General features: G+C 37.4%; 2 protein-coding genes and 1 non-coding gene across 3 annotated transcripts; all 3 read right to left on the reverse strand.

Moving 5' to 3' along the window:
- Positions 1-6498: 6498 nt before the first annotated feature.
- LOC127663069 (eukaryotic initiation factor 4A-I-like) lies at positions 6499-13087 on the reverse strand. The gene is made up of 11 exons (XM_052154487.1): positions 12996-13087; positions 11740-11788; positions 11459-11591; positions 10783-10922; positions 10249-10417; positions 9918-10027; positions 8634-8777; positions 8157-8294; positions 7974-8063; positions 7595-7674; positions 6499-7374 (listed from the first exon to the last, which is right to left on the reverse strand). Exons 1-11 carry the CDS (start codon positions 13016-13018, stop codon positions 7230-7232), a joined length of 1221 nt encoding a protein of 406 aa, XP_052010447.1. The 5' UTR covers positions 13019-13087; the 3' UTR covers positions 6499-7229.
- LOC127619837 (small nucleolar RNA SNORD10) lies at positions 8383-8518 on the reverse strand. The gene has a single exon (XR_007967625.1). It is a non-coding gene; the product is annotated as a small nucleolar RNA SNORD10 (small nucleolar RNA).
- Positions 13088-14311: 1224 nt separating the features above from the next.
- LOC127663061 (uncharacterized) lies at positions 14312-23713 on the reverse strand. The gene is made up of 11 exons (XM_052154476.1): positions 23576-23713; positions 22264-23004; positions 22014-22169; positions 20349-20460; positions 20037-20184; positions 19846-19893; positions 19635-19712; positions 16674-16811; positions 16428-16511; positions 16263-16313; positions 14312-15147 (listed from the first exon to the last, which is right to left on the reverse strand). Exons 2-11 carry the CDS (start codon positions 22964-22966, stop codon positions 15037-15039), a joined length of 1629 nt encoding a protein of 542 aa, XP_052010436.1. The 5' UTR covers positions 22967-23004; positions 23576-23713; the 3' UTR covers positions 14312-15036.
- Positions 23714-26326: the final 2613 nt, after the last annotated feature.

Below are 26326 nucleotides of genomic sequence, written 5' to 3' on the forward strand. Positions count from 1 at the left end.
GTGCCATTACTTTTTTTTAATGATAATTTACGATATGTGCATTTCACAAATTGGGGGATTTTCAGGTGTGGGTACAAAGCTTGTAAGATTTATTTATTAATTTATTTGTTATTTGTAGACAGGTGTGTGTGAGTGCTGGTGAGTGTGCAGGTGCTTTGTGAACCATGTGAGTAGCCTCTATTCGTGACTGACAGTTACACCTGTGTGCCAATCAAACCACAAATTATGGGGCTTTATTATTCTTATAACCGTATCCAGTAAACCTTTTTGGACAAACAGAAAACCTCTTTATGGAGGGTGCCCAACACTTTCTTCCATCCTCTTCCTTTGTCCCATTTACGTTCTGACCAAGATGGGTTGACAGCTTGAAGATAAAACAATTTTTTATATGCAGTACTTACATATGTTTGTTTTCCATGTTTTGTTTACTTCTATTGTTTTTATACTGCGATAAAAAAGAATTCTATCCCCTATCTCTAAACCCAACCCTCACAAACATTTTTGTTTTACATTTTCATTAAGATGGTGTTTAGTTTGTTTATAACATTGTTTTTCTGTTGGCTGTTCCAGACAATTAGTGATTTCAAGTTTAACTTTGTTGCAAAACCTGACAATCAGAATGCTCAAATACTACCTCATGTCTGCATACACATGTGCTCCACATGTCTCTGTATGACTATATTAACACTTTTAAAAACCAGTGTTTTCATGAGTTTGAATATGTGTCTACAACAAGTTACAACACAGTTGTTTTTCCAAAGCGCACAAAAGATAACCACCATTCAGCTGGGCACTAAGCTGCTCAAACAGAGCTACTTGAATGAACCTGTACAAGAGTGCACAGAATCAACATGAAATTTCTCAGACTGAGAAAAATAAATACTAGACTGTTCTTGTTTGTTGACTGTTGACTTGACTGTTTTTGCTTATTTGTTTGTTTGTATCAGATGGTAATAATGCTGTACTTCAATTTCAGATGTACAAATATATACTTATCAGACAACTTTATGTTAGATTTGACCATTAAATCATCTTTAGTTTTCATATTTACAAGGAATGCTTTTCAGTGGTATAATTCTTACATTCTAATGGCAAGAACTAAAGTGAAGGTTCATGAAGACTATCCAAAATATACTAACTTGTTTTAAAAATGAAGTAGGTTTGAAATATTTTAAGAAAGTTTCATATAAATATTTTGTCAAGTCCTCTCATTAGAAACAAAGCAGTTTAACACTAGCTTGTTTTAACAGGAGAGAACATTTGGTCAAGTCTATTTCAAGAATCTTGTTGTCAGTAAATGTATCAAATTTAGCAAACATTTTTTAATTATTTAAGTTTGTATACATTTACTATTCAATACAAGTTAAGCTCAATCATATGTGTCATTATATTCATTTCCACAAAAATGTATTTCAACTTGCCCCTCCTATTCTGAAAAAAAAAGCACAAATCTGTGTTGAAGTGAGGCACTTACAAGTGAATGGTCAATCGATAAACATTAAAATACTCACTGTTTCTGAAGTATAGCCACAAGATTTAAACAATATGCATGTTAACATGATATTATTGTGATACCATTGCTTACTAACCTTTTCTGTGTAAAGTTATAGGCAATTTTACAACTTAGTTGCCATTACAGTGTTATGTCAACAACAACTAAAACCCTTAAACGACTGTAAAAATGACTATTTAAACAACTTCACATCTCAAATAACACATTTGGATTTTTAACAGAATTAATTTACAAATAAGCTTCACATTTCTGCCTTTAAACCGTCCAAAAATTGGCCCTATTCACTTAAATTGTGAGTACCTCAATGTCACCTTTATTTGTGCTTTCTTTAAAGGGGATGAGTCAAAATATCGTAATCATCATTACGCCACAAATGCTATTGATTGAGCTTTATTTGTATTGAACCCGCAATATTCTTTCAAATGTAAAATCTTTTAGTCAAGTCAAGTGGTTTTTATTGTCGTTCAACCATATACAGTTAGTACAGTACACAGTGAAACGAGACAACGTTCCTCCAGGACCATGGTGCTACATAAAACAACATAGGACAAACCCAGAACCACATGAGACTACACAGACTAAATAACATACCTATATAAAGTGCACGTGCAAACTTGTGCAAAAAGTACGTGACAGTACAATAAATTACAAACAATGAACAGGAAAATAGACAGTGCAGCGCCGACCAGTACACAGTAGTGCAAAACGATGACAGTTTCTAAAAATGTAAACATAACATACTATGAGATAGTGTTCTGTTATTGAGGTGGCAGACAGTTATAAAGTGACACAATTCAAGTGCAACTCAGGACACGTGTGTGTGTGTGTGTGTGTGTGTGTGTGTGTGTGTGTGTGTGTGTGTGTGTGTGTGTGTGTGTGTGTGTGTGTGTGTGTGTGTGTGTGTGTGTGTGTGTGTGTGTGTGTGTGTGTGTGTGTGTGTGTGTGTGTGTTAGTCCAGTCTCTGAGTATTGAGGAGTCTGATGGCTTGGGGGAAGAAGCTGTTACACAGTCTATCCGTGAGGGCCCAAATGCTTTGGTACCTCTTGCCAGATGGCAGGAGGGTGAAGAGTTTGTGTGAGGGGTGTGTGGGGTCGTCCACAATGCTGGTTGCTTTGCGGATGCAGTGTTTTTTGTAAATGTCTTTGATGGAGGGAAGAGAAACCCAAATTATCTTCTCAGCTGTCCTCACTATCCTCTGCAAGGCTTTGCGGTCCGAAACGGTGCAAGTTTTAATTTTTAGAAGCACCATCAACTAAATCTTAATTGTTAATATTTAAATTTAGCAAATCATAAAACTTTTAAAACATAACCTAGATAATTGATATTTTGATATAATTTATAATTGAATTCAATATTGTTAGTCTGTTGGAAATATAAAAAAGTAAAAATATGTTGAGGGTTTTCTAGATGATTTACAATGTTGAAACTCCAGCATTTACATTTACATTTATTCATTTGGCAGACGCTTTTATCCAGAGCGACTTACAAAAGAGGAAAACATAAGCAAATCATCTTAAGGAGACAGTGGTACGAAAAGTGCCATACTACAAAGTTTCACTATCATCAGAATAGTATACAAAATGGTTTTAAGTGCAACAAGAATTGTAAATAATATATATATATATTTTTTTTTTTTTTTTTTTTTTGTGTCCGGTTAAGTGCTTTTGGAAAAGATGTGTTTTTAGCCGTTTTTTGAAGATAGAGAGTGAGTTAGCTTCCCGGATTGAGTTGGGAAGGTCATTCCACCACCGTGGTATGATGAAACTGAAAGTCCGGGAAAGTGTTTTGGTGCCTCTTTGTTTTGGTACGACAAGGCGATATTCCTTAGCCGACCGCAGGCTTCTGGTGGGAACGTAGCTCTGCATAAATGTTTTTAGGTATGCTGGAGCAGTCCTAGTGACTGTTTTGTATGCCAGCATCAGGGCCTTGAATTTTTTACGTGCATGAACCAGCAGCCAGTGGAGAGAGACAAAGAGTGGTGTAACATGTGTTCTCTTAGGTTCATTAAAGACCAGACGTGCTGCTGCATTCTGGATCATTTGGAGAGGTTTAATAGCACATGCAGAAAGGCCTGCAATGAGAGAGTTACAGTAGCACAGTCATAGTTATGACAAGTGACTGAACGAGCAGTTGTGTGGCATGTACAGAGAGGAAGGGTCTTATCTTCCTGATATTGTAGAGAGTAAATCTACATGATCTTGCAGTCTTTGAAATGTGGTCTGTGAAATTTAGCTCATCATCAATGTTACCCCTAGATTTCTGACCGTTTTGGAAGGCGAAACTGTAGTTGGACCCAGCATGCAACGTATCATTTTTAAAATAGCAATGCATACCATAACTTCTCTTTTTTTAATCTACTAACAATGACAATTTAAATGCCACATAAATATGAAATCATCAAAACAAATACAAATTTAGTCTTCAATTGGTAAACTCAATGGAATAATTGAGTGGCCCAAAAATGAAACTACTGAGTTCACAATAAATTACAATAGCTTGAAGAAAGGAGGACGGATGAGGAAACGCTTTCGGAGAAGGGGGAATGGCAAAGATAAAGAAGAAAAGACAGCCTGAGAGGAGAAGAGGGCAACTTGGAGAGAGTGCAGTTTGTCCCCGATTCCTCACTGACAGACTGGCTGAATGGGGCCTCTGTTCTCTCCCTTCTTATGTAAATCGGGGCTTCAGGCTCCTAGCCATCCATCACTGCACAGAAAGACCCTGGCAGGCCCTTTACGGGGGGTGTAGAGGGGGAAGTGGTGGGGGGTTACCATGCAGACGGTGAAAATGTTTGTAGGGCCACCTACACTGGGCACATATAATCAAAACATTTCTCATAAGGTGTACAACACTTGGCAAGATGGAGGGTAAAGGTTGAAATGTATCCATTGGTGGCCTGTGATAGGAGGGATAATGTTGGAAATGAAGGTTGTGGATATAAAAGGACTGGAAAGAGAGGGGATTGATACTGAGAATTGAATGGCATGGGGACAGGGGTACATGATGCGGAAATTAACATAGTGTTTGTGTGATGGACAGGTGAATGAGAACCTATTCATTCTGTCAGGAGAAGTTGGTGAAGCAATCCCGCTGAAGTGATCAAAAGTTGCAGCCATAGAATTGTAATGCCAGGCCATCCAATTGTTTGAATACCTATTGGCTCACATACATATGAATTTAGCGTTTCCTAATCGTGGTGTATTTACCAGAATAATTTCAGGATTCTCGTATTACCTACAAGCTCTTTATTGTAGGCTACATCTCACAACTCTTCATAACTCGCTTCCTCCGCTCTCCGTATCCTCTATAAGTACACAGCGCCATCTAGTGTTACATATACTTCAATACACAACACTGAATATACTCATCTATTGGAATGACGGAACGACAAGTCTCTGAATCTAATTGGTATGCAGCCCTAGTTTGTGGCACAGCTGAAAAGGTCCCTTTTCTTCTTTTAGTGCACATGGCTTACTTATCTGCCCTCTTGTGGACACACTAAGAACTTGCCATTTGATAAGCTATATAGAGCAATATCTTGACTCAAATGTGGCACCTATCAGGAGTTTGGTCTATATGGAAACCTAGCATTATAAACCTTCAATATTATGGTACTTGTGATATGCATATCGATGCACGTACTCATTAAAGGAATAGTTCACCCGAAAATAAAAATTGTCACCATTAACTCATAATGTTATTCTAAAACAGAGCTGGGTAGAAATGGATTACATGTCATTTGTACTTAGATTAAATTACATTTTAAATACTCTTAAACATTAGTTACTTTTAATGGATTAAATGTGTACATATTAATCAGTGAAAATAATAATCCAAATGATTACATCATACATTGCAATTTTTGTAATGTAATTTGCAATCAGTACCAGATTGCAATTCTTAAGTAATCTACCAGGCACTGTTCCAAACGCACAGAATTAAAAACAAGTATGAATTGTACTAAACCCGGCATAATTAAACAGCATTTACCATTTATTTACTAATAATCAAAATGTTATTCTTGAAAATATTAAAACATGCAACTCATTCTATAAGCAACTGGACGGCTTTTAGAATGGTACATTGACACCTTAGACAAAAGGAACTGGCTTTCTCTTAAAACAAATGCTCAAACCCTTGAAACTTTAATCAGTTCTATTTAGTTATTAACGTACACACTACCATCTCTAATTGTTTTATTTAAATGAGATTTTTGCCATAATGACTGCAAGGCCAGAGGAAGGCAAAATGTATGAATGCATCAAAACAAACTGCTGTTTCATTACATGACAACAGGCATGATGACTAATCTTTAGTGTAGACATTTTAGGATGACTGAAACATTTATCTTGTCCAAACCCTAAAAACAGATCAAACATCCAAAGATACACAATTCAATTTTGATAAAGAAACATATGGCAAAGGCATTTACACATTAAGCTTTAAACAGAACCAGAGAGAAAAAAAAAAAGCTTAAGTAGGCCACAAAACCATGAACATACTTCGATTTCCTAATTTTTCACATCTTTTTACTGTAATAGTTGATTTCTTGGAAGCTTAACACAAACCACTAAGCAGTTTAGCATGTTAAAAATGGGAAATACTTTTATTTCAAACCATTAAAATAAATACTATACAGAGTCCAATGTAGAAAAGATTTAATACATGGCTTCTGTCTCAAAAGGTTAATAATCACATTTGTAATAAATTTGTTTTAAAAAAAAAAAAACATCACTGACTGCAAACCCCACTTCCAAACCCACCCAAAAGACAGACATATTTGAACAATAAAAAAAAAAAAAAAAAAAAAGAATAATTTCTATATACTCTACTACTGCAGTTTGGTCCTTTACATATCTAGACCTCTCCAACACATTTTGGTGAGGTAGGTTTTAGGAGCATCACTCCACAATACAGGACTTTGATGCAGAGAACATCTGAGCCAACACAATGGTGGGCTGTTGCCAGCCATCCAAAATCCATTTCTAATGCCACCTGCCCCACCAGAGTAAAGCATATTTAGAAAAATCAAAAAGCTACAAGCGAACACAAACAGGACAATACAAGAGATGTAACAAAAGAATTTGGACAGTGGGGAAAATTGACTTTGACCACATTCTGCAATTAGGTTTGTCCCTCATTCTATTGAGCAGAAGCATGTTGCTGCTCAAGCAGATCATGTATAACTACTCATGCTTCTGTGAAGCAAATGGCAGTGACTTGACATCTGTAGCCAAAGTCCAAGTCCCCCATGTAAAACAATCAAATCATTCTGTAATTTACATGCCTTGCCCCAACTGTTTTTTTATTTATTCCAATGTAAACAGTCACATCTCAAATATGGTTTGACCAACACTCTCAAGAGAAGCAGGGCATATCAAATCCACTTCAACAGTCAGTCCATTAACATTTACACTACACATGCAAATAAGCCCTGTAATGCTTCCACTTGACTAGTAGATGGCACCATTCAGAGAACTGGGCAAGATTTAAATGGGCCTTACAAGAGTAATCCCGTGAATTCTGATCCTAAAATGGAGTATTCACTGACGAAGCCAACATGTTACACAAGATTCACAAGAGAATATCTTGCCTTCAAAAGTGACAGTACTTGATTTGTGAGGGGGTGGGGGTTACATGAAAAAGGGGTGTGGGTTGGAATGAGTCTTAAAGGAAAACAAATGGGAATCGAAGGGGAGGAAAGGATGAGGCAGTGGCCTTAGATCAGATCTGCAACGTTCAAGGGCATTTCCTCCACCGTAGTATTGTAGAAGGTTTCAATGTCTCGGAGCGTGCGCTTGTCATCTTCGGTGATCATGTTGATAGCAACACCCTTTCTGCCAAAACGACCACCACGTCCAATTCTGCACAAGTAAAGCATCAAGCCATTAATGGAGGAAGAAAATGCTTTCCTTAAGTTTGTTAGACCTCAAGAATGAATGCAAATATAACTTGTTTGTTTACAAGTGAACCTCACAGGGAAAGACACCTTTTAATTTGAAGTACACTCAAGTTTATGATTTAGTTCTAAATAAGGTACATGACTAAAAAATATTTTATCACCAAGCCTTATCAAAGACTCACCGATGGATATAGTTCTCCCTGTTGGTTGGAAGATCATAGTTGATGACCAGGGAAACTTGCTGCACATCAATGCCTCTTGCCTGACAAACAGTAAAAGTACAGTCAATCACTAAAGCCAAATTACTTTCAAATCCATGAATGAAAGGTTGAAAATCTTTAACTGAATGACATTTAAAATTGTTTGAAAAATCAATTAAAAACAAGTGTATATGAATGTCAGCTGCTTTATAGTTGTGTTGAGGGACTTGGGGACCCAGTCACAGTGGAGAGCAGTTAGAATATTCTCCCAAAGTACTTCATTCCAATAACAGCACAAATTGCTGGCAGGGAGGGAACTTTGGTGTGGGCTCTGAACTGTGGGTAGAGGAAGATTGCTCACCAGCAAGTCAGTAGTGATGAGGACTCTGCTGGAACCAGATCTGAACTCTTTCATAATGATGTCCCTCTCCTTTTGTTCCATGTCACCATGCTACGAGGTCACAAGAGTGCCAAAAGAGTTGATGGTACATATCAAAGGGCTTATGGAAAACTAAAGGTCACTGCACATTATTGGCACACCCACCAGTGCAGAAACTGTGAAGTCCCTCGCATGCATTTTCTCAGTCAACCAATCCACCTTCCGGCGAGTGTTGATGAAGATCACCGCCTGAGTGATAGTCAGTGTTTCGTAGAGATCACAAAGGGTGTCCAACTTCCACTCCTGAAAGAAAGAGAAAACTTACAAATAGAGCAAGCATTCCTGAACAATTGCTTCAACACCAACATTAGCCTTGGACCTGGATGGTGCTGTTCTCAGACTTAAGTCAAGATCATGTTCCTAGAGTCCTACATGCTCAAATGCACTGTTTAGCAAAACGCCAATCAGACATTGAGCACTGCAGGGAGTCTGGGATCAGTTGACACGCATGGGGATCATCACAAAACAGCTTCACGTCATTAGTTGCAAATTAACACCAAGTTGTATTGATAACTCACAAGTTAGATTTCCCCTCTAGCAACTTAAATAAGTGAATCAAGCATTGCAAAATTAAACTCTTACCTCTTTCTCAACATTAATGTAGAACTGCCGGATACCCTCGAGAGTCAGTTCTTCTTTCTTGACCAGGATACGAATAGGATCCCGCATGAATTTTGTAGTCACCTCCAGCACCTCTTGAGGCATGGTGGCAGACAACAGAATCACCTGGAAAAATTAAAACATTTTCATTATGGTCTCAGCAAGCAACTAGAAAAATGAACACTTCACCACAACCTGGAGACTCAAGTCAAAGCTAATTGATTTGCCAATGGCATAAAATGTCAACTGCTTAATAGTTATGAAGAGGGACACAAGAACCCAATCACTGTGGAGAGCAGTTTTGATTCTCTACCAAAGAACTTGATTCCCATCACAACAGACAAAGCTGGTGGGAGAGGGAACTTTGGTGCGGCAACAGTACAGAAAATACAAATCGAGCTTCGCCTAAATGATCAAGAAACTTGACACATTACAGACTTACAACAGAAAGATAAAATTAAACTGCTTACTGACAGAACTGAGGTGATTAGTTTGTGATCAACTGATTTTTTTTTTTTTTTTTTAAATCGCTGATGCAAATATCCAGAGGGCAGGGTGGCCCATAAAATATATATAATTGCTAAAAAATTTTTTTTTTTAACTTTGTAAAAAGTAAAGAAAGCGGTTCCTTTTGACTTCAGTGAAGTCTTCAAACTTTAGTAGTTAGTGCATGAAGAAATTGTTATATTAGAAAGGTGAGATATATATATATATATATATATATATATATATATATATATATATATAAAAAAGCAGTATACACCATAGTCCAGCAAACATGGATGTCATGTCCACGTTAGCAAATCGCAGTCTCAAATACCGAATCAAACTAAATTGCACATACAGTGCATAGTGAATAAGACACTTCTAAAAACCGTGAACTGCTTTTACTTTGAAGTTGCACTCACATTTTATGACATTTGCCTTTTATCATTAGAAAAGTTACAGGGAACTATTGAGGAGAGACTGTTAGAGTACAGAATGAAGCAGCTCTGACATGTTGACTGTTTAGATGAGTCAGTGTTGCACACGGTCTATTATTATAGTAACACTATGGCATCAAACAAAACGAACCACGAATGGTCATTTACATGTATCAGTTGCTTCACATGCAATTTGCAGTGCCTTCAAGAAACAAAAAGGCCAAAGGGGAAAATGTATCAGCCGATGCAGATAAAGTAAGAATATCAGCAAACCACCGATTAGTTAACCAGCGTATCTATAGCCAACTGCTTATTGATAGAGAACTGATTTGGATTAGTTTACCTGAGTATCTGTGGCCAACTTCTGAAAGATCTCATAGATTTGGTCCTTGAAACCACGACTTAACATTTCATCTGCCTCATCCAGCGCAAACTGCTTTATATATTTAGGAGCTGAAAAAAAAAAAACCTAATCTCAAAGATAAAGCAAATGTTGAGGTGACTACAACCACGGTCATTTCAGAACAGAGAATGTACAACATCAAGCTAATGTACATTTATTTGTAGTGCAGGTGATTTTTATTTTTTACTACACAAGTGTTGTATAGCTAAAAACAAAACCACGTCAAGGAAATTAAATGCTTAAACATCAAATGACCATCATCTGTACTTACAGAGATATCTACGGTTGAGCATGTCAAAAACACGACCAGGTGTCCCAACCACTATATGGGGCACATCTGCCTGAAGCTTCTGAACATCATTGCGGACGTTGGTGCCACCAATGCAGGCATGGCAGGTAGCACCCATGTAGTCTCCAAGAGCCAGGACCACCTTCTGAATCTGAGGAAGACATTTTAGAATTAACCCCACAAGATAAACCATATACAACCTCCTGGAGTAATAGGAGAAGAATCAACATAGCTTGCAAGCATCAGGCGATGCGTCTGTGCCCATAGCATGAAACAGTCTTTATCTCATTATGTTGAGTTGACTGGGATGAATATGGCCTTCATTTCTTCTTCCCCTAACAGATATAGGACTTGGTGTCACTGACAGACACTGCCTTGCCCAGTTGATAGGGGGTGCTTATGTCAAGCAAAGAGCATTCTGGAAAGCGTATCCTACACTTTTCCCTTTCCACACCTCCTAAGCAATTCAGGACGAAAATGAGCACTGCAGCAGTTGAACATGAATGGTTCTCTCACCTGTTGGGCCAGCTCTCTGGTAGGAGCCAGTACCATAGCTTGTGTAGCCTTCAGCTCAACATCAACCTGCTGCAGGATAGAGATGGCAAAGGTAGCTGTCTTTCCTGTGCCAGACTGAGCCTGTGCGATGACATCATACCCTGCACAACAACGGCACAATATTAACCAATGCCAATCTTTAAAACAAAAATCACATGGATTTTTAGTGGTTGGAGACAGGCTAAAAGGATAGCTCACCACCCCCCACAAAATGCAGTTTACTCACCCTCATTTTTCATACAAGTATACATTTCTCCCAAGGAACATCAGTTTGCCAAAACTTTCAATGTATGGTCACCAAAATGAAAATGGTGAACGCTACCCAACATATTTTGTGATCAACAGGACAACATAGTTATGGTACAAGATGATGGGGAGTATTAATTCATTTTTGGATGAGCCATCTCTTAAAATAGAATTTAAATTGTTTGTGCCCATAGCATGAAACAGTCCATGCCTCACTGGAATGAGTTGACTGGGATGAGTATAGGCTTTATTTCATCTGCCCTTACCAGATATAGGTCACAGTGCCACTGGAAGACATTGCCTTGCCCAGTTGATAAGGGTGTGAACAAAATTGCAATCTTAAAATACAGTTAAAACCACCAATTCAGACACTGTAAATAATTATACATACCCTTGATACAAGGGAGAATTGCCCTCTGCTGAATAGCCGAAGGTTTCTCAAAACCATAAGCATAGATTCCTCTAAGAAGAGCCTCTCGCAAGTTCATTTCGTCAAAACTATCAACGATCTCCTTCCAGTTGCTCTGTGAAATAAGATTAATAGTTGGTGTAAACAGTCTAAAAGACAAAACCCAGAAGACACATCTTAAGAAAAAGTCAGTCTGACAAGCCTACCAGTGTAATCAGGTGCCCAACACATGCTTATAAACACTTATGGCTCTTAACACCAACCTCAATGACTCCATCTGGCTCCATCCCCTCAGGGCCATTATCTCTGGGTCTGAAATAAGGAAGAAAACTCTTAAGGTCACACTTCATACCTAGTCTAAACAACAGATTTCGAGGGCATTATGTTTGATTCTAGGGTCACCCACCCCCACTATACAGCATTTAGATTTAACTGCACACTAACATCCCATACATTAAAGCATAGTCACGTTTAAAGGGCGCGTTTCTTTGCTAATAGTACCAATTTGTAGCAGTGCGTCACCGTGCTTTACTTTAAACATTGAAAACTAAAAAGAAACCCACACCGCACTTTCAGAAAATGGCCAAGAGGCAGCCATTTTCGTTCGGCGCCATTTACAACGTGGCTTCTCAAACTCACATTGATTAAGACCGTAACAATACATCGAGCATTACAAAGCATGACATTATTTAAAACACAGCAGGATAAAATTAGATCATGTACGTAAAGCGTACACGACATTTCGCTCATGCGAAGGAAAAAAAAAAGAAGCTATTTATATCTAGATGTACGATTCACTAGTAATCCCTTGACCACCGACATAGTTTTCCATCTCAATATGTATAGATGTGTTTTATTTTCCATCGTTCATAAAATTAGCCTATAAGAGGCGAGGCCTTGGGCCTACACTGCTCTTTTGTCTCGCCCAGAAAAGGCCATGTGCCCAAAATAATTCCTCATTTAAAAGGCCTGCACCTACAAACCTAACATTTCGCAGGTTTTAAACAAGTGTCATCGATACGGAGTTCACGTGTTTAATACGTTGCAGTAAATATTCAACATTTTGGTAAATTAGGTCAAGTGAGGAGACGTACGCAGACATGTGCCGCATGGACTCGCTGGTCACACGAGGACCTGAACTAGCGCGAGACACGTTGCGTCACGAGAGCCGGCATTCTAACGGATCGTCGAACAGACGTTATAAAAGCATTTTATAGAGGACACTTATCAACAAACATTACCTATTATATCTAAAATAAGATGACTGAAACGTAAACCACTGAAAAAAACACCTTTCTAGCTCATTTTAACGAGGCGGGAACCGGGAGAAAATGAACGCACCTAACCGGCTGGTCGTATTCGCTTCTAAATCGTTGGTGAAAGTAAAAAAAATAAATAAAAAAAAATCAACATTTACAAAGAAGTTCTGTCAAGAGATTAATAATGACCAAAAATTCTCAACAAAACGGTCACCATTTGCATCGATACAAGAAATTCTGCAGACACATGGTTTCCTTACCTATCTTCATGTTCAGACGACATTATTACAAAGGACTGTAGAGTGGCGGAAACGGGCAAATACTTGTACAGTGTCGACGGCCAAAGGCTCTTCATTGGACATCTTCCCAGTCCATCAGGATTTAGAACCGCCCAGCAGGAATTCCAATTGGCCCATATGGTTAGTACCGCCCTGCTCCAATCGTCCCTTTCGATACGTCATGAAAAGCGAAAAGTTGCTACGTACATTTCTGTGTCAAATCGAACGGATTTTTCTAGAGTCTGAAAGTTCTTTCGCCCTTTGGAAGTTTAACGTTGCAAAATAGTTTCTTACACATAGTTACTATTTTAAATTAAGATTGTATGTTAAACTATTACTTCGGCCGTTATTTGCCCTCTGCTCCAGGGCCGTAGCTAATGGGGTGAAAGGTGGTAACGATTCACACAGGTCCAAGGAGGCCCACAACAATTTTTAAACGGTATTTTATTCATATGAATAGGACCCAAAATTATTGCTCTGACCCTGCCCAAAGATACAGTCGGAAATATACGTAATGTTGCAATAACTATCAAGTCGTCTATTGTCACTAGTGAGTCAAAGTTCAGAAGTATTTCGTTTCATTTCCCAGTTACATGGAGTCACAGCAAATCCTAAAACTGATCTGACAGAGTGCTTACCTAGTGTTTTTACGCAGACGTTAAAGGGATAGATTCACCCAAAATTTACAATTATCTCATTATTTACTCACCCTCATGCCATCCCAGATGTGTAGGACTTTCTTTCTTATGCTGAACGCAAATGAAGATAAAAAAATAAAAAATGTATGTATGTATATATATATATATAAATAAATTATGTTATATATATATATATAAAATGTATATCTCAGCTCTGTTGGTCCATACAATGCAAGAGAAGGGTGGCCAGAACTTTGTAGCTCCAAAAATCACAAAGGATGCATAAAAGTAATCCATAAAACTCCAGTGGTTTAATCCATGTCTTAAGTATGATATAAGTGTGGGTGAGAAACAGATCAATATTGAAGTCCTTTGTTTTTAGGCAATTAATTCTTAATGCATATTGCCACCTACTGGGCAGGGAAGAGAATTTATAGTACAAAGGGATTCAAATATTGATCTGTTTCTTACCCAAACCGGTCATGTTGCTTCTGAAGATATGGATTTAACCACTGGAGTTGTATGGATAACTTTTATGTGCTTTTAGACCTTCAAAGTTTTGGTCACCATTCACTTGCATTGTATGGACCTACAGAGCTGAGATGTTCTTCTAAAAATCTTAATTTGTGTTCTGCTGAAGAAAGTCATACACATCTGGGATTGCAGGGAGTAAATTATTAGAGAATTAAAATTTTTGGGTGAACTATCCCTTTAAGAACAACATACAAATCCACTGGTAACATTTCCATATTTTGAATGAGTGAAAATCTCTCTTTGAAGAAACAGTGTCTTGTCTGTGAACACTGTACTGTATAACTTAAGCATCCATCTAAACCTTGTTCAGAAACCCATCATCAACCTTCCTTGGGAGTTTTACTGAAAGGTTGTAAGCTCACCAGGTCCTATCCTGGCATACACTTCATGGATGATTTTAATATAATACATAATCATAAATTGCAAAGTCATGTCTTCTGACAAAAATTTGGATCATTATTTCCATAAGATGATTTATTTAAAAACAAAACTGCATATATGATTCTCTTTTCACACCAGAGCACAGTACTCTCATGACAACACTTTTGATCAGGAATTTTTCAACATCTTTAAGCACAGAAAGTAAAGAAAGAAAAAAAAACGAAAGAAAATGTTCTATTTAGGCAGTATGTCACAATAAGACAGGTTGTCAACTATCAGTTAACTCAGTCTCAGTTCTTTGAGTCAAGACATTGGGTGTCACTTACCAAGAGAGAACACTTGTACAAAATAAAAACGAAAAAAAGTGTGAAGATGACATATCCTTTGTGTAACGTGTCTCAGGCATTTGGACAAATATATCTTTCAAATGTTTCACTTTCCCCACTGGCTGTGCAGTCTTTACACCAATATCACAGTGAGAGCTTGCAATGACACAGTTCTTTGTACATAAGTCTCCTCAGCTTGGGCATGTCCTGTTGAATGAAGGTGAAGGGCTGATCCAATGCAAGACATTTGCAATACTAGAGAAGAGATGGATAAAAAAAAAAAATAGAATGAGTGAGAAACTGCAGGACTTCTAAAAAATATGCTTTGATATCTTTTCTGTATTCTAAGTGCTCTGAGGAGGCCAGATGTTGTTGTTTTAGATGAAGAATACTCATTGAAATAAGATACTTGTAAATTAAAACAATTTTAAAAGTATATTTAAAATTGCTGACCTCTGAGTATTGTGACAAACCAATAATACATCAATAATTTAATCATGTTAAAGGTATAGTTCAACCAAAAATGTCCTCATCATTAACTCGCCCTACTGCTATCACAGATGTGGATGACTTTCTTCTGCAGAACACAAACAAATATTTTTAGAAGAATATTTCATCTCTGTAGGTCCATACAATGCAAGTGAATGGTGACCAAAACTGTGAAGGTCCAAAAGGCGGGATTAAAGTAATCCAATTGACTCACTGATTAAACAGTGGTTTAATCAATGCCTTCGGAATGATCTAATCGATTTCAGGTGACAACAGGCCAAAATGTAACTCCTTTTTCACTGAACATCTTGCCATTGCAGTCTTAAGGCACGATCAAGATTTCAAGCTTGATTACACTTCCTACTGCTTGATGCATTCACAGAGCAGTAGATGGCACTTTAGGAAGTGTAATAGAGTTTGAAATCATGATCGCCAAAGAGACGGCTGATGTCAAGATTTATAGAGAAAAATTACTAACATTTTAGTCTGTTCTCACCCAAAACCAACTAGATTGCTTCAGAAGACATTGATTAAACTACTGGAGTCTTTTTGATTACTTGTATGAGCTCTTCAAAGTTTTTTTTTACCATTCACATCAATTGTGTGGACCAACAGAGCTGAAATATTCTTCTAAATATCTTTATTTGTGTTCTATAGAAGAAAGTCAGTCATACATAACATATCTGGGATGGCATGGGGTTGAGTAAATGATGACAGAACTTTAATTTTTGGGTGAACTCTCTCTTAAAACAATAATTTATCTTAGTACGTTACTCTGGATAAACAGCAGTCAGTAAAACTGAATCCCATAACACTACCTGCATGGATTCTTGCAAGGACAGAGACCACAGGCAATTTTAAAAGATGGTGTATATACATACCTGCAAGACAAATGCCCCACAATCACTGTCGTTATTCTGTCTTCCTACATTCTGTAACAAAAAACCAGCTCTATTAGTTGTCTTTTAAACATTTGAACTGCTTTAAACAAATCAAATAATTCTTCAAGCTGCCAATTTGACTGCCTCTGCAGTGTCTGGACTCACCATTTTAAAAAAACCTTTCCATCCTGTGAGAAAATTTCTCTGCTCTTTTATTATAGCTTCAGCTTGAAGGTATTTTAAAATGTGCTATGGAGGAAAAAAGTCAGTTTGTCACTAAGTGAAGTTAAGTTACGATAAAATGCATTATACTGTGTTGTAGCCATTACACATAGATCCAAAGAAAGTTCATGACATGTGGACAAAATCCTTTGTGTATTATGACACTCAAAATCACAGAGGGACTCTTACCTTCGGGCAGCGGCGATTAAGGGTTCGCTGGGAATCAAAGTATGTGATGGAGCGCTGTTTAATATCAACTGAAACTAGTGACCAGTGTACTTCTAAATGAATGGGAATCAACAACAGGTCCTTCTTGAAGATGTCCACCTGAAACATGTTTGAACTTTAATAATACTAAAGCATCTCAATACAATTGGTACTGATCTTCTTCAGCACTTCTCCACAGAGAAAAAAAGATGCATTGCATTTATGTACAACCCCTAAAAACTTGGGACAGTATAGAAAATGTCATTTGTAAATTCTATTCATCCTGTGCTACATTTAAACCACTGCAAAAACACATTGTTTGATGTTTTTACCTTGTGAATAATATATATATATATATATATATATATATATATATAAATTTTAATAAATACACTCATTTAAAATTAGATGCGTTGACAACTTTGTAACATCTAAGTGTTTGGGAACAGAACACATATAAGTTTTTAAGTTTAGCAAGCAGAATTTCCCCCATTATGCAGGTCTTCAGCTGTGCAATTGTGCGGGGCATTCGTTACCGTATTTCGCCACACATTCTCAATTGAGGACAGGTCAGAACTGCAGTCGGCCCAATCTAGCAGCTGCACTCTCTGCTTACGCAGCCATGCACCTATAATCCATGCAGTATGTGGTTTTGCATTGTCCTGCTGGAGAATGCAGGGATGTCCCTGGAAAAGACAGTGTCTGGATGGCAAAATATGTTGCTTCAAAATTTTACATATCTTTCTGCATTAAAGGTGCCCTCACAGATGTGCAAGTTTCCCATGACTGACATGGGCTTCTGGATCTGATGCTAACAGCTTGGATGGTCCTTTATCTCTTTGGTTTGGAGAACACAATGGACACAATTTTTTTTTCCAAATACATTTTGAAATGTGGACTTGGACCATATAACACGATTCCACAGTTCAAGTTGTTCAAAATTAGACTGAGCCCAGAGAAGTCAGCAGCAGTGCTGGGCAGTGTTGATGTATGGCATCTGCTTTGCATAGTAAAGTCTTAACTTGCATCTGTAGGTGCAGTGGCGAATGGTGTTGACTGACAAAGGTTTACCAAAGTATTTGCAAGCCCATATAATGATATCCATTACAGAAGAATGACGGTTTTAAAGACAGTAACGTCTGAGGGATCGGAGATCATGCTAGTGTTAATTTCGTTAACGAAAACTATGACGAAATATGTTCTTCAACGACCCTTTTTTCCATGACTAAGATGAGACGATAACGAGACGGCACCGACGTCATTAAACACTAAATGTGAGTGACTATATCAACATGCAATATTACTGACGAAAAAAGACTAAAATTAAGTTTAAAAAAATAAACTCTCTCTTTATTTCTGTCGAGGGAAAAAAAGAGACAAAATATTATGGTCTGTTTTTTTCTGAATTACTAATATATATATATATATATATATATATATATATATATATATATATATATATACACACATATATGACTGACCATCGGGAGAACCGAGCGGGCCGGTGTGTTGGCCGCGAAACGTGCCGAATGGGCCGCGATAAGCAAAAACGAGCTGCTGCGTTATGCAGACCACAAAACGGCGCCGCGATAAAATAATGACAGCAACAGTTGGATTTGGGAGAAAGAGACGATGATATGAATGCTAACCACAAAGAAATTGAGGTAGGTTAACATCTTGGTGGTAATGTTAGGTTGTTGTTTGTTTTAAGTTATATTAAGACAACTAATGACAACTATATTAGACAACTTAATAAGCTATATTAAGACAAGGCGGTAGCGTTACATTATGTAGGCTGTGTTTTATAGTTAAACCGAACTCATTAAGCTAATAGGCTAGCAAATTGTTGTGAAGTAACTGAAAATTAGTGGCAAAGGTAATGCAAGATTGAGTATAGACCAATGACTTATATATTTGGCATGGTGTCAATGCTGTTTATTTGTCCTTCACATTACTATTAAAATGAATTTAATTTGGCATAAAAATTAATTTTAATATGATATAAAAACCAATTGCCTACAAAAACACACCCCAAAAAGGTGTCTGCAGTAACATGCCTGCATAACCTGCATAAAGTACCACCTAGTTTTCTTTTTCTGGACACACATGGTTTGTGTTAAGTTAAAATCATTGCAATGATTTACTTATAGTGCAACACTTGGATTTCTTGATGTTTCACCTGTCTAAACGTGACAAAAATATTACTAAAATGTCAAAAGTTTTCATTGACTAAATCTAGACTAAAATACTGAGGGTTTTCTTTGACTAAGACTAAAATGCCCAGACTATTAGTAAAAAAAAAAACAGAATAAGCTTGACTAAATATGATAACTAACAAGGACATTTGACACAGGACTAAAACTAAATAAAAAACAAATGCTGACAAAATGAACACTAGATCATGCGCAATCAGAAGTAGTTTTCCAGCAGGACAACACCAAACCACATAATGACCAGATTACAAGTGCAAGGCTGCATAAGCAGAGAGTCCAAGAGCTAGATTGACCCGCAGTCCTGACTGGTCCTCAATTGAGAATGTGTGACGCATTATGAAGCACACAATATGGCAACGAAGGCCCAGTACAATCGTGCAACTGAAGACCTGGATAATGGATGAGTGGGGGAAAATTCCGCTTGCTAAACTTGTCTTCAGTTCCCAAACGCACTGACAAATAAGTGTTAGGAGAAGAAATGGTGATGTTACACAATGGTAAACACTCGATTTTCCAACTTTTTTGAAGAGTGTTGCAATCGTCTGATTTGAAGTGTGTATATTTAAAAAAATAAAAATAAAAAAAGATTAGATTCACAAGGTAAATCATCAAATGTGTTTTTGTAGTGCTTTCAATATAGCAGAGGGTGAATAGTTTTCATTAGCATTTTCCATACGGTCCTAAATTGTTTGTTGTACTACATATGAGCTTCAAGTTTACAGTTTCTTACATTCTTTGTCCACCTTTTCACTCCATCATATCCTTTGGTCCTCAATTTGTCATAAAAGAAACTGTTAAAGAAGTGCACCTAAAAATGAAGGAGAAAGATGCCCTTAGATAGGATCCATATGTAGATTACAAACATTGTTACTGAGGTTTAACTAGTAACTTTTCAAACAGGTTTATATGGCAGAATTGTTGGAAAAAGGAGTAACAATAACCTTTTCAAGCACTGAATCCATCACAAGGTCTCCATACATGTTCATGACCTTTCAAAATCAGATGAAGGATCAGAATGTGCATTAGGCAGGAATGAAAGGAGCAGTAAAATGAAAAAGGGCTAAAAACAAAAAACCCAAAGGGGTCAAATAACAGAACTTGTGCTGCAGTTGTTGCATAGCTCAAAACTGACCTGGTCATTGAGCCAGTTCTGTCCATAGAGGGTGCTAAGATCATCCATTGTGAGAACATGCCGCTTGTAATTCACCCGGAACCCTTTAACCATGGCCGTCCCTGGTGACCTCTGGTAGGACTGAATTAAATGTTGCACCACTACTTTCCTGTGTGCACATGGAAACAAAAAAAATCTATGTGATCTTTTCTTTTAAACATAGATGTTTGTAGTATTATTCAAATAATTTATTCCACAGTGCTGCTGTGTATGGTACAGCACAAAACAAAAAAAGTATTTTTGAGTGTATTTGAGGTTGTGCATATGCAAGACCTGTGAGGCTGGGAGAAGTCCTCATTGAAGATGCTCTTAAGTTCCTGAACAATATCATCTGTATGTACAGGAATTAGACTTCCATACTTTTGAAGGTATTCATCAAGGTGACCTGAAAAATAAATGAATGCATTAAGGTGCTACTACAGTTTAGGACACTTTCACCCATTGTAGCACTAGCCTGTGAAGAAATTTATAGAACTGCTTCAACACTGGCTGGATCTTTTTAGAAATCAGGTCTAATCAAATAACAATCTGAAATATTTCCAACATAACTGTGACTAGGGTTTAAATTAGGGCGGAATGGTCTGCATTCCGGCACCTCTGATTCCAAAAAAAAAAAAGAAAAAATTGGAAGTTTGTTCATCACTTTTCTCTACTTCCAGCAGGCTGGCTCAGCTGCATTAAATTATTAATTTTTTTATGATTTCCATTTAGCAAGTGTACTCGCTGGAAAACACCTTGAATGTTTTTGAAATATCACAAGCTCCCTACTAGAGGAGGAAGTGGGGGCCAGGTGAACAATCCAAAGTAAGCCTTTTATTTTTTAATACTTTTCAGTATAACACAAACTGGTAGCTTTTCATCTCAACATAAACACGCACACACATAGCTTTGTGTGTCGCTCTCCTCCAGCAGTCTGGACTACCTTTTTATCCCTTTCCAGCTCACACTGTAACACAGAACAGCTGTTAGAGATAATTTCCCACAGGTGTCAATCCTTACCGCTCTTCCTCTCCTAGCCTCGCTCTCCACAGATGTCGCTCAGCCACATCACCACAAAGTTCTTTAAAGTAAATTACATGAAGTGATAGTTCATCTAAAAATGAAAATTCTCTCATCATTTACTCATTTACCTCATGCCATCCCAGATGTGTATGACTTTCTTTCATCTGCTGAACACAAACAAAGATTTTTAGAAGAATATTTCAGCTCTGTAGGTCCATACGCAAGTGAATGGCAACCAAAATTTTGAAGCTCCAAAAACACAAAAGGCAGTCTCCAGTATACCTTTAAAAGCAGCTGTGGCTGAGAAACAGATCAATATTTAAGTCCTTTTTTTTATTATAAATATCCACTTTCAATTTCACACTTTTTTTGTGTGATTTGCATTCTTCATGCATATCGCCACCTACTGGGCAGGGAGGATAACCTGTAGTAAAAAAGGACATAAACATTGATCTGTTTCTCACCCACCATTTAACCACTGGAGTCATATGGATGAGTAAATGAGATAATTTTGATTTTTCGGTGAATTATTCCTATAAGCATAATGCTTCCATCTAGTCTGTATCGGAACCTGGTCCACTATATTCAGCTACAGCGGCACTCTTTTAATGGGATGCATGACACACATGCTCCATTACACTCTGCTGTCTACTTCTCTACCTGGTTAGGGATCACAAATGAATCCAGTGCTCCAAGTGGGAAGAAAGGTGTGTGAGTGTGTGTATGGGGGAAGGGAGGGGGAGGCAGATGTCAGGGATCCCCCCTCCTCAAAAACCCAATTTAACCCCTGTCTGTAACACACTTCAACCTCTATTATGAAAATATTATCACTGGAAATGCTTTCTTATTACCCTAAGAGATAATAAGGGTAAGTCTTTTTTTGTGGCTTTTACAGAACACAAATTTGCTTTAGATCTTGTAAAACCAGAGATCTACCTTCGACATAAGTCTTGTGTTCCTCTGTGAGGACCACCTCCATCTTCTGAGTTGTAGGCTTGTCAAACATAGAAAGATATTCCCGCCGTCCAGTGACTGTGACTAAATTTGACTGAGAATCCTGATGATAACCATTGAAACCACAGAACTGGTTTTCTGTTGAGGGGGAACGAACATAATATAATGCAGTTTTGACTACAATTCTATTAATATTTTAAATACAAAATAGAAAAGATCATGTCTGTTTCACCTGTTTGTCCTTCGCTTGTTGTCTCCGAACCTATTTGTAATAAACCCATGTTGTAATGATCCTGGTCTCGTCTCTTGCTGGCATTAAGGCTATACTGGCGCCACCTCTTTGTCCTTCTATATCCTAAGGTGCCAACCCACTGTGCCCGCTGTCTCCATGTTTTCCAATTCTGCACAAGCCTGTTACGCAGTCCTGCACTAGACCGAAGCCTTCGCCATCTCTTCAGCCTTTGCTGTCTTAGCCCATGAAGCCGAATCTGGAAGGGATTCTCAGGAAAGTCTCTGGCTAGGAATCTGGCCTCTGCCTCGTGTGAGGATGGCTGGTGCTGATAATTATTAACATGCATGATTTGTGGTTTTGATTCAAATGGCATTTGCCAGTCTTCCACGTCATCTTTCTCCTCCCATGGAGCACATTCAGAATCTATCTCTTCCTCATCTTGTTCTTCTTCCTCTTCCACATTTTCTTCATTCTCATCAAATTCAACTTCTTCATCGATCTCTACTGGTTCTATGTAGTCTCCAGACCAGACCCTCTCCTTGTGACCTAATTTGAGGTGGATGGGGTTGGTGGCGTTGGGAGGGGAGTTTGGATCTTTTAGACCACCTGCCATGCCCCCAACACTGCTGGCTTCCTGGCTCACTGTCAGGGAGAGTTCCCCCTGCCAGCGGTTTTGGGCCAGGCTTACGCCACTGTCTCTCATAGTCCACTGGCAACCTGCAACCTGCGCCAGCTCTCTGCCTGCAAAAGTGAAAGTTTGCATTTGAGTAGATTTAGTGCCTGGCATCTTCAGTTGCAAGCAGATAATTCACATAATAAGGCTATTTGATCAATATTACAGTATATAAAAAGTAATTATCGACCCATTTTAGATTTGCACATTATCTCATTTATTCCAGTATAAAGCCTACAATACAGAATTCTATGTAAGAAATAGAACAAGTTTCATTAAAAGCTGTTTTAAACAGTGTTGTTTGACAGAACGCATAATCATAATAATTAAACCAGCTGTGCGTGTGTACCAAAAATGATGCATTATATTTGCAAATATATTCATGTTGTGCAATTGTGAAATAGTAGACTACGTATTTCATGCAGCTTCACTCCTACAATCTCTTATCAAAGTCTTTCGTTAGCTATTTAATAGTCAATCTAGGAAACCACACGTTTGAAGTGTGTAATGCAATGAGGGCATTATACATAATATAATGCATGTTTGCTTTTGTAGCTCTGGTCGTTTCTCTGATTAGCTGGCTAGCGAACAAATACGTTGCGTCGTGCATCGTCTCTGAATTATGCCGATATCACTCACCTTTTACGAGCAGTTTTACAGTAATATTAGTTTAAAACTAACACACACGGCAGCGTTGCCTTTAATTTCCAGGAAATTGGGATACATAAACCAAATTGTGCATTGCAAGGATTTCCACCTCATTCAACGAATACAGTCGCGTTCTTGATACGAAAGCATAAACACAAGCTGCGCGTAACTGATGACATCATTGGTCTTTACATTTTTTTATTTTTTTTTATTAATATTAAAAGACAAAATCAGTACAACTAAAAATGCATTCCTTTTACATTCAACATATACTATTTACAATGGAGGACTCTGCACAAAACCGTATATAAAATTAAATTCAACAGAAATAAAATTAAAAGAAATTACAGGGGTATTGCCAGGTCTTTATACAAATGTATATTTAACAGATAAATCTTCAATAATTTCAAAGCTTGTTTAATTTGTATTCTTTTCGGGCAACTGTATATAGTTTTCATTCATTCATAAATACTAGGAAAAGTGGGGGACAAATCAGCATTTATGGATGAAGTATTTGGCCAATATGATAACATTATTTATCAGAAAAGTCAATAAACAATCCTTTTCTTGTGAATCATTTTTTATATTTTCAAAAGTGAATGTAATATCAATCACAACTTTTCTAATAACCAATCCTGCACTCTTTTCCAAAAGGCAGCAGAATATTCACATACAATAATACGTTCTGTACATTCAGTAAAATAATTGCAGAAATTACAGGGAGCATTTTCAACATTAAATGTTGTGCTTAAAAACTGATTAGTATGTCATTTAGAATTTTGAAATTAGTTCCTTTAGCTTTGGGAGGAACAAGAAATTTCAAGTAAGATGTTCTAATATGTTTTGTAATGTGTATATTAAAAGTATGATGTAGTTTATTTCTTAGAATCTGATATGGGTAATCAGTTCATTAAGGACCTGTCTTATGTGTTTATTGGTAAATTTCTCACCCTCAAACTTAGTTTCTCAAATGTACAACAGTGGGTTAACTTGATCATAAAGTAGGATACTTTTCATGTGTGAGAGTCTAGAATTGTAGTCTAGAAGTTCTCCATTGTCTTCCAATAAATCTTTCACAGACCAGTTTCTACTAAACCATTCTTCATAAAACAATGAATTATTTTGCTGATGGATGTATCTATTGTTCCAAATTGGATTGTTATGGGGAGTAAAATGTGTATGCACCAATTAACAATATAATAAAACTTGCTGATGAAAATTTGACCGTTTCAGAGGAAGCTTATTGATATGAAAAATCACACTTAATTAAAAATTGAACAATGCCCATTTTCTTAAACAATGATGGAATTGTAAACCTCCAAAATCACTATTATTCAAAGAAATAAGATAGAATATAGAAGAAGAGGGAGCTAATGCCATTGCGGGGACGCCCTCCCTCCTAGTTCACCGCCTCGTTCAATACTTAAGTGTATCTTTACTGCAGTATTTATTTATAAAATAAATAAGATTGTGCTTTTGACTTCTTACCTTACATTTGAATAATTAATGGAAAATTCCAGAATTTTTAACATATTTAAGATATTCCCATCTGTTTACACTAGAATTTAATTCTTTATTATTTTTGACATTCTCAGTTAACATTCTTAATCTGTCACAAAATCCTTCATTACTAAGCAGATCAGCATTAAACTTCCAGTAGCCCTTGTTGCGTGAATCCCCAGTTCCCTTACTCAGTCTCAGTACACTTGACATTGCATTTATAAACGCATATGGGGAGTGCCTTCCACACAACCTAGTTGAAACCTCTCTACAATAATGGCAATATTCTAATATTGGCTAATATTGGCCCCTTTTGGCGCAAAGCTGTCTGCTATAAAAGCAGGTGTTCTGTAATCAAACAGTCCTTTGTGTCTCTCAGCTGCAATGAGCCTTAATCCTGAAATTGTTAATTTAAAGCCGTTTAAAACAATGTCCTAGCTTAAGTAATGCACTTATAATATGAGCGATCACAGAGGGCTGTTCTATGTAAACAATGACTAACAGATTCAATTTATGTCACCAACAGGCTCATATTACACACAAAAATGATCTTTTGCCACCACCTGCTGGCAAACATATGTAATTTCAAAAATAAAGACTAACTCCTAACAGATATGCACTGCTCTTACGCCATAGTTTAGAATGGCACGAACACAAGCGGAGTGATACACACACACAGTGAAGCGTCTGAGTGCTGATCCTGTCAGACCATCAGTACTCATGGAACATCTCTCGTCCAATCAGATTTGAGGACCGGAACTAACTGTTGTATATTGTGTGATATTAATAAATATATATATATATACACTCACCTAAAGGATTATTAGGAACACCATACTAATACTGTGTTTGACCCCCCTTTCGCCTTCAGAACTGCCTTAATTCTACGTGGCATTGATTCAACAAGGTGCTGAAAGCATTCTTTAGAAATGTTGGCCCATATTGATAGGATAGCATCTTGCAGTTGATGGAGATTTGTGGGATGCACATCCAGGGCATGAAGCTCCCGTTCCACCACATCCCAAAGATGCTCTGTTGGGTTGAGCTCTGGTGACTGTGGGGGCCATTTTAGTACAGTGAACTCATTTTCATGTTCAAGAAACCAATTTGAAATGATTCGAGCTTTGTGACATGGTGCATTATCCTGCTGGAAGTAGCCATCAGAGGATGGGTACATGGTGGCCATAAAGGGATGGACATGGTCAGAAACAATGCTCAGGTAGGCCGTGGCATTTAAACAAT

This window comes from Xyrauchen texanus, chromosome 2 (genome assembly GCF_025860055.1).
Source record: "Xyrauchen texanus isolate HMW12.3.18 chromosome 2, RBS_HiC_50CHRs, whole genome shotgun sequence".
NCBI classification, from domain to species: Eukaryota; Metazoa; Chordata; class Actinopteri; order Cypriniformes; family Catostomidae; genus Xyrauchen; species Xyrauchen texanus.

Excerpts from the sequence above, each read along its gene's own strand:
- LOC127663069 (XM_052154487.1), bottom strand. The coding sequence starts at position 13,018 with ATGTCGTCTGAACATGAAGATAG. Across the intron at positions 10,923-11,458 it reads AATTCTCCCTTGTATCAAGG|GGTATGATGTCATCGCACAG; the intron begins GTATGTATAATT and ends GTTGTTGTGCAG. Across the intron at positions 8,064-8,156 it reads ACTTCACAGTTTCTGCACTG|CATGGTGACATGGAACAAAA; the intron begins GTGGGTGTGCCA and ends GTGACCTCGTAG.
- LOC127663061 (XM_052154476.1), bottom strand. The coding sequence starts at position 22,966 with ATGAGAGACAGTGGCGTAAGCCTGGCCCAAAACCGCTGGCAGGGGGAA. Across the intron at positions 20,185-20,348 it reads GACTTCTCCCAGCCTCACAG|GAAAGTAGTGGTGCAACATT; the intron begins GTCTTGCATATG and ends ATGTGCACACAG. Across the intron at positions 16,812-19,634 it reads TGAAAAGGTGGACAAAGAAT|GTGGACATCTTCAAGAAGGA; the intron begins GTAAGAAACTGT and ends AACATGTTTCAG.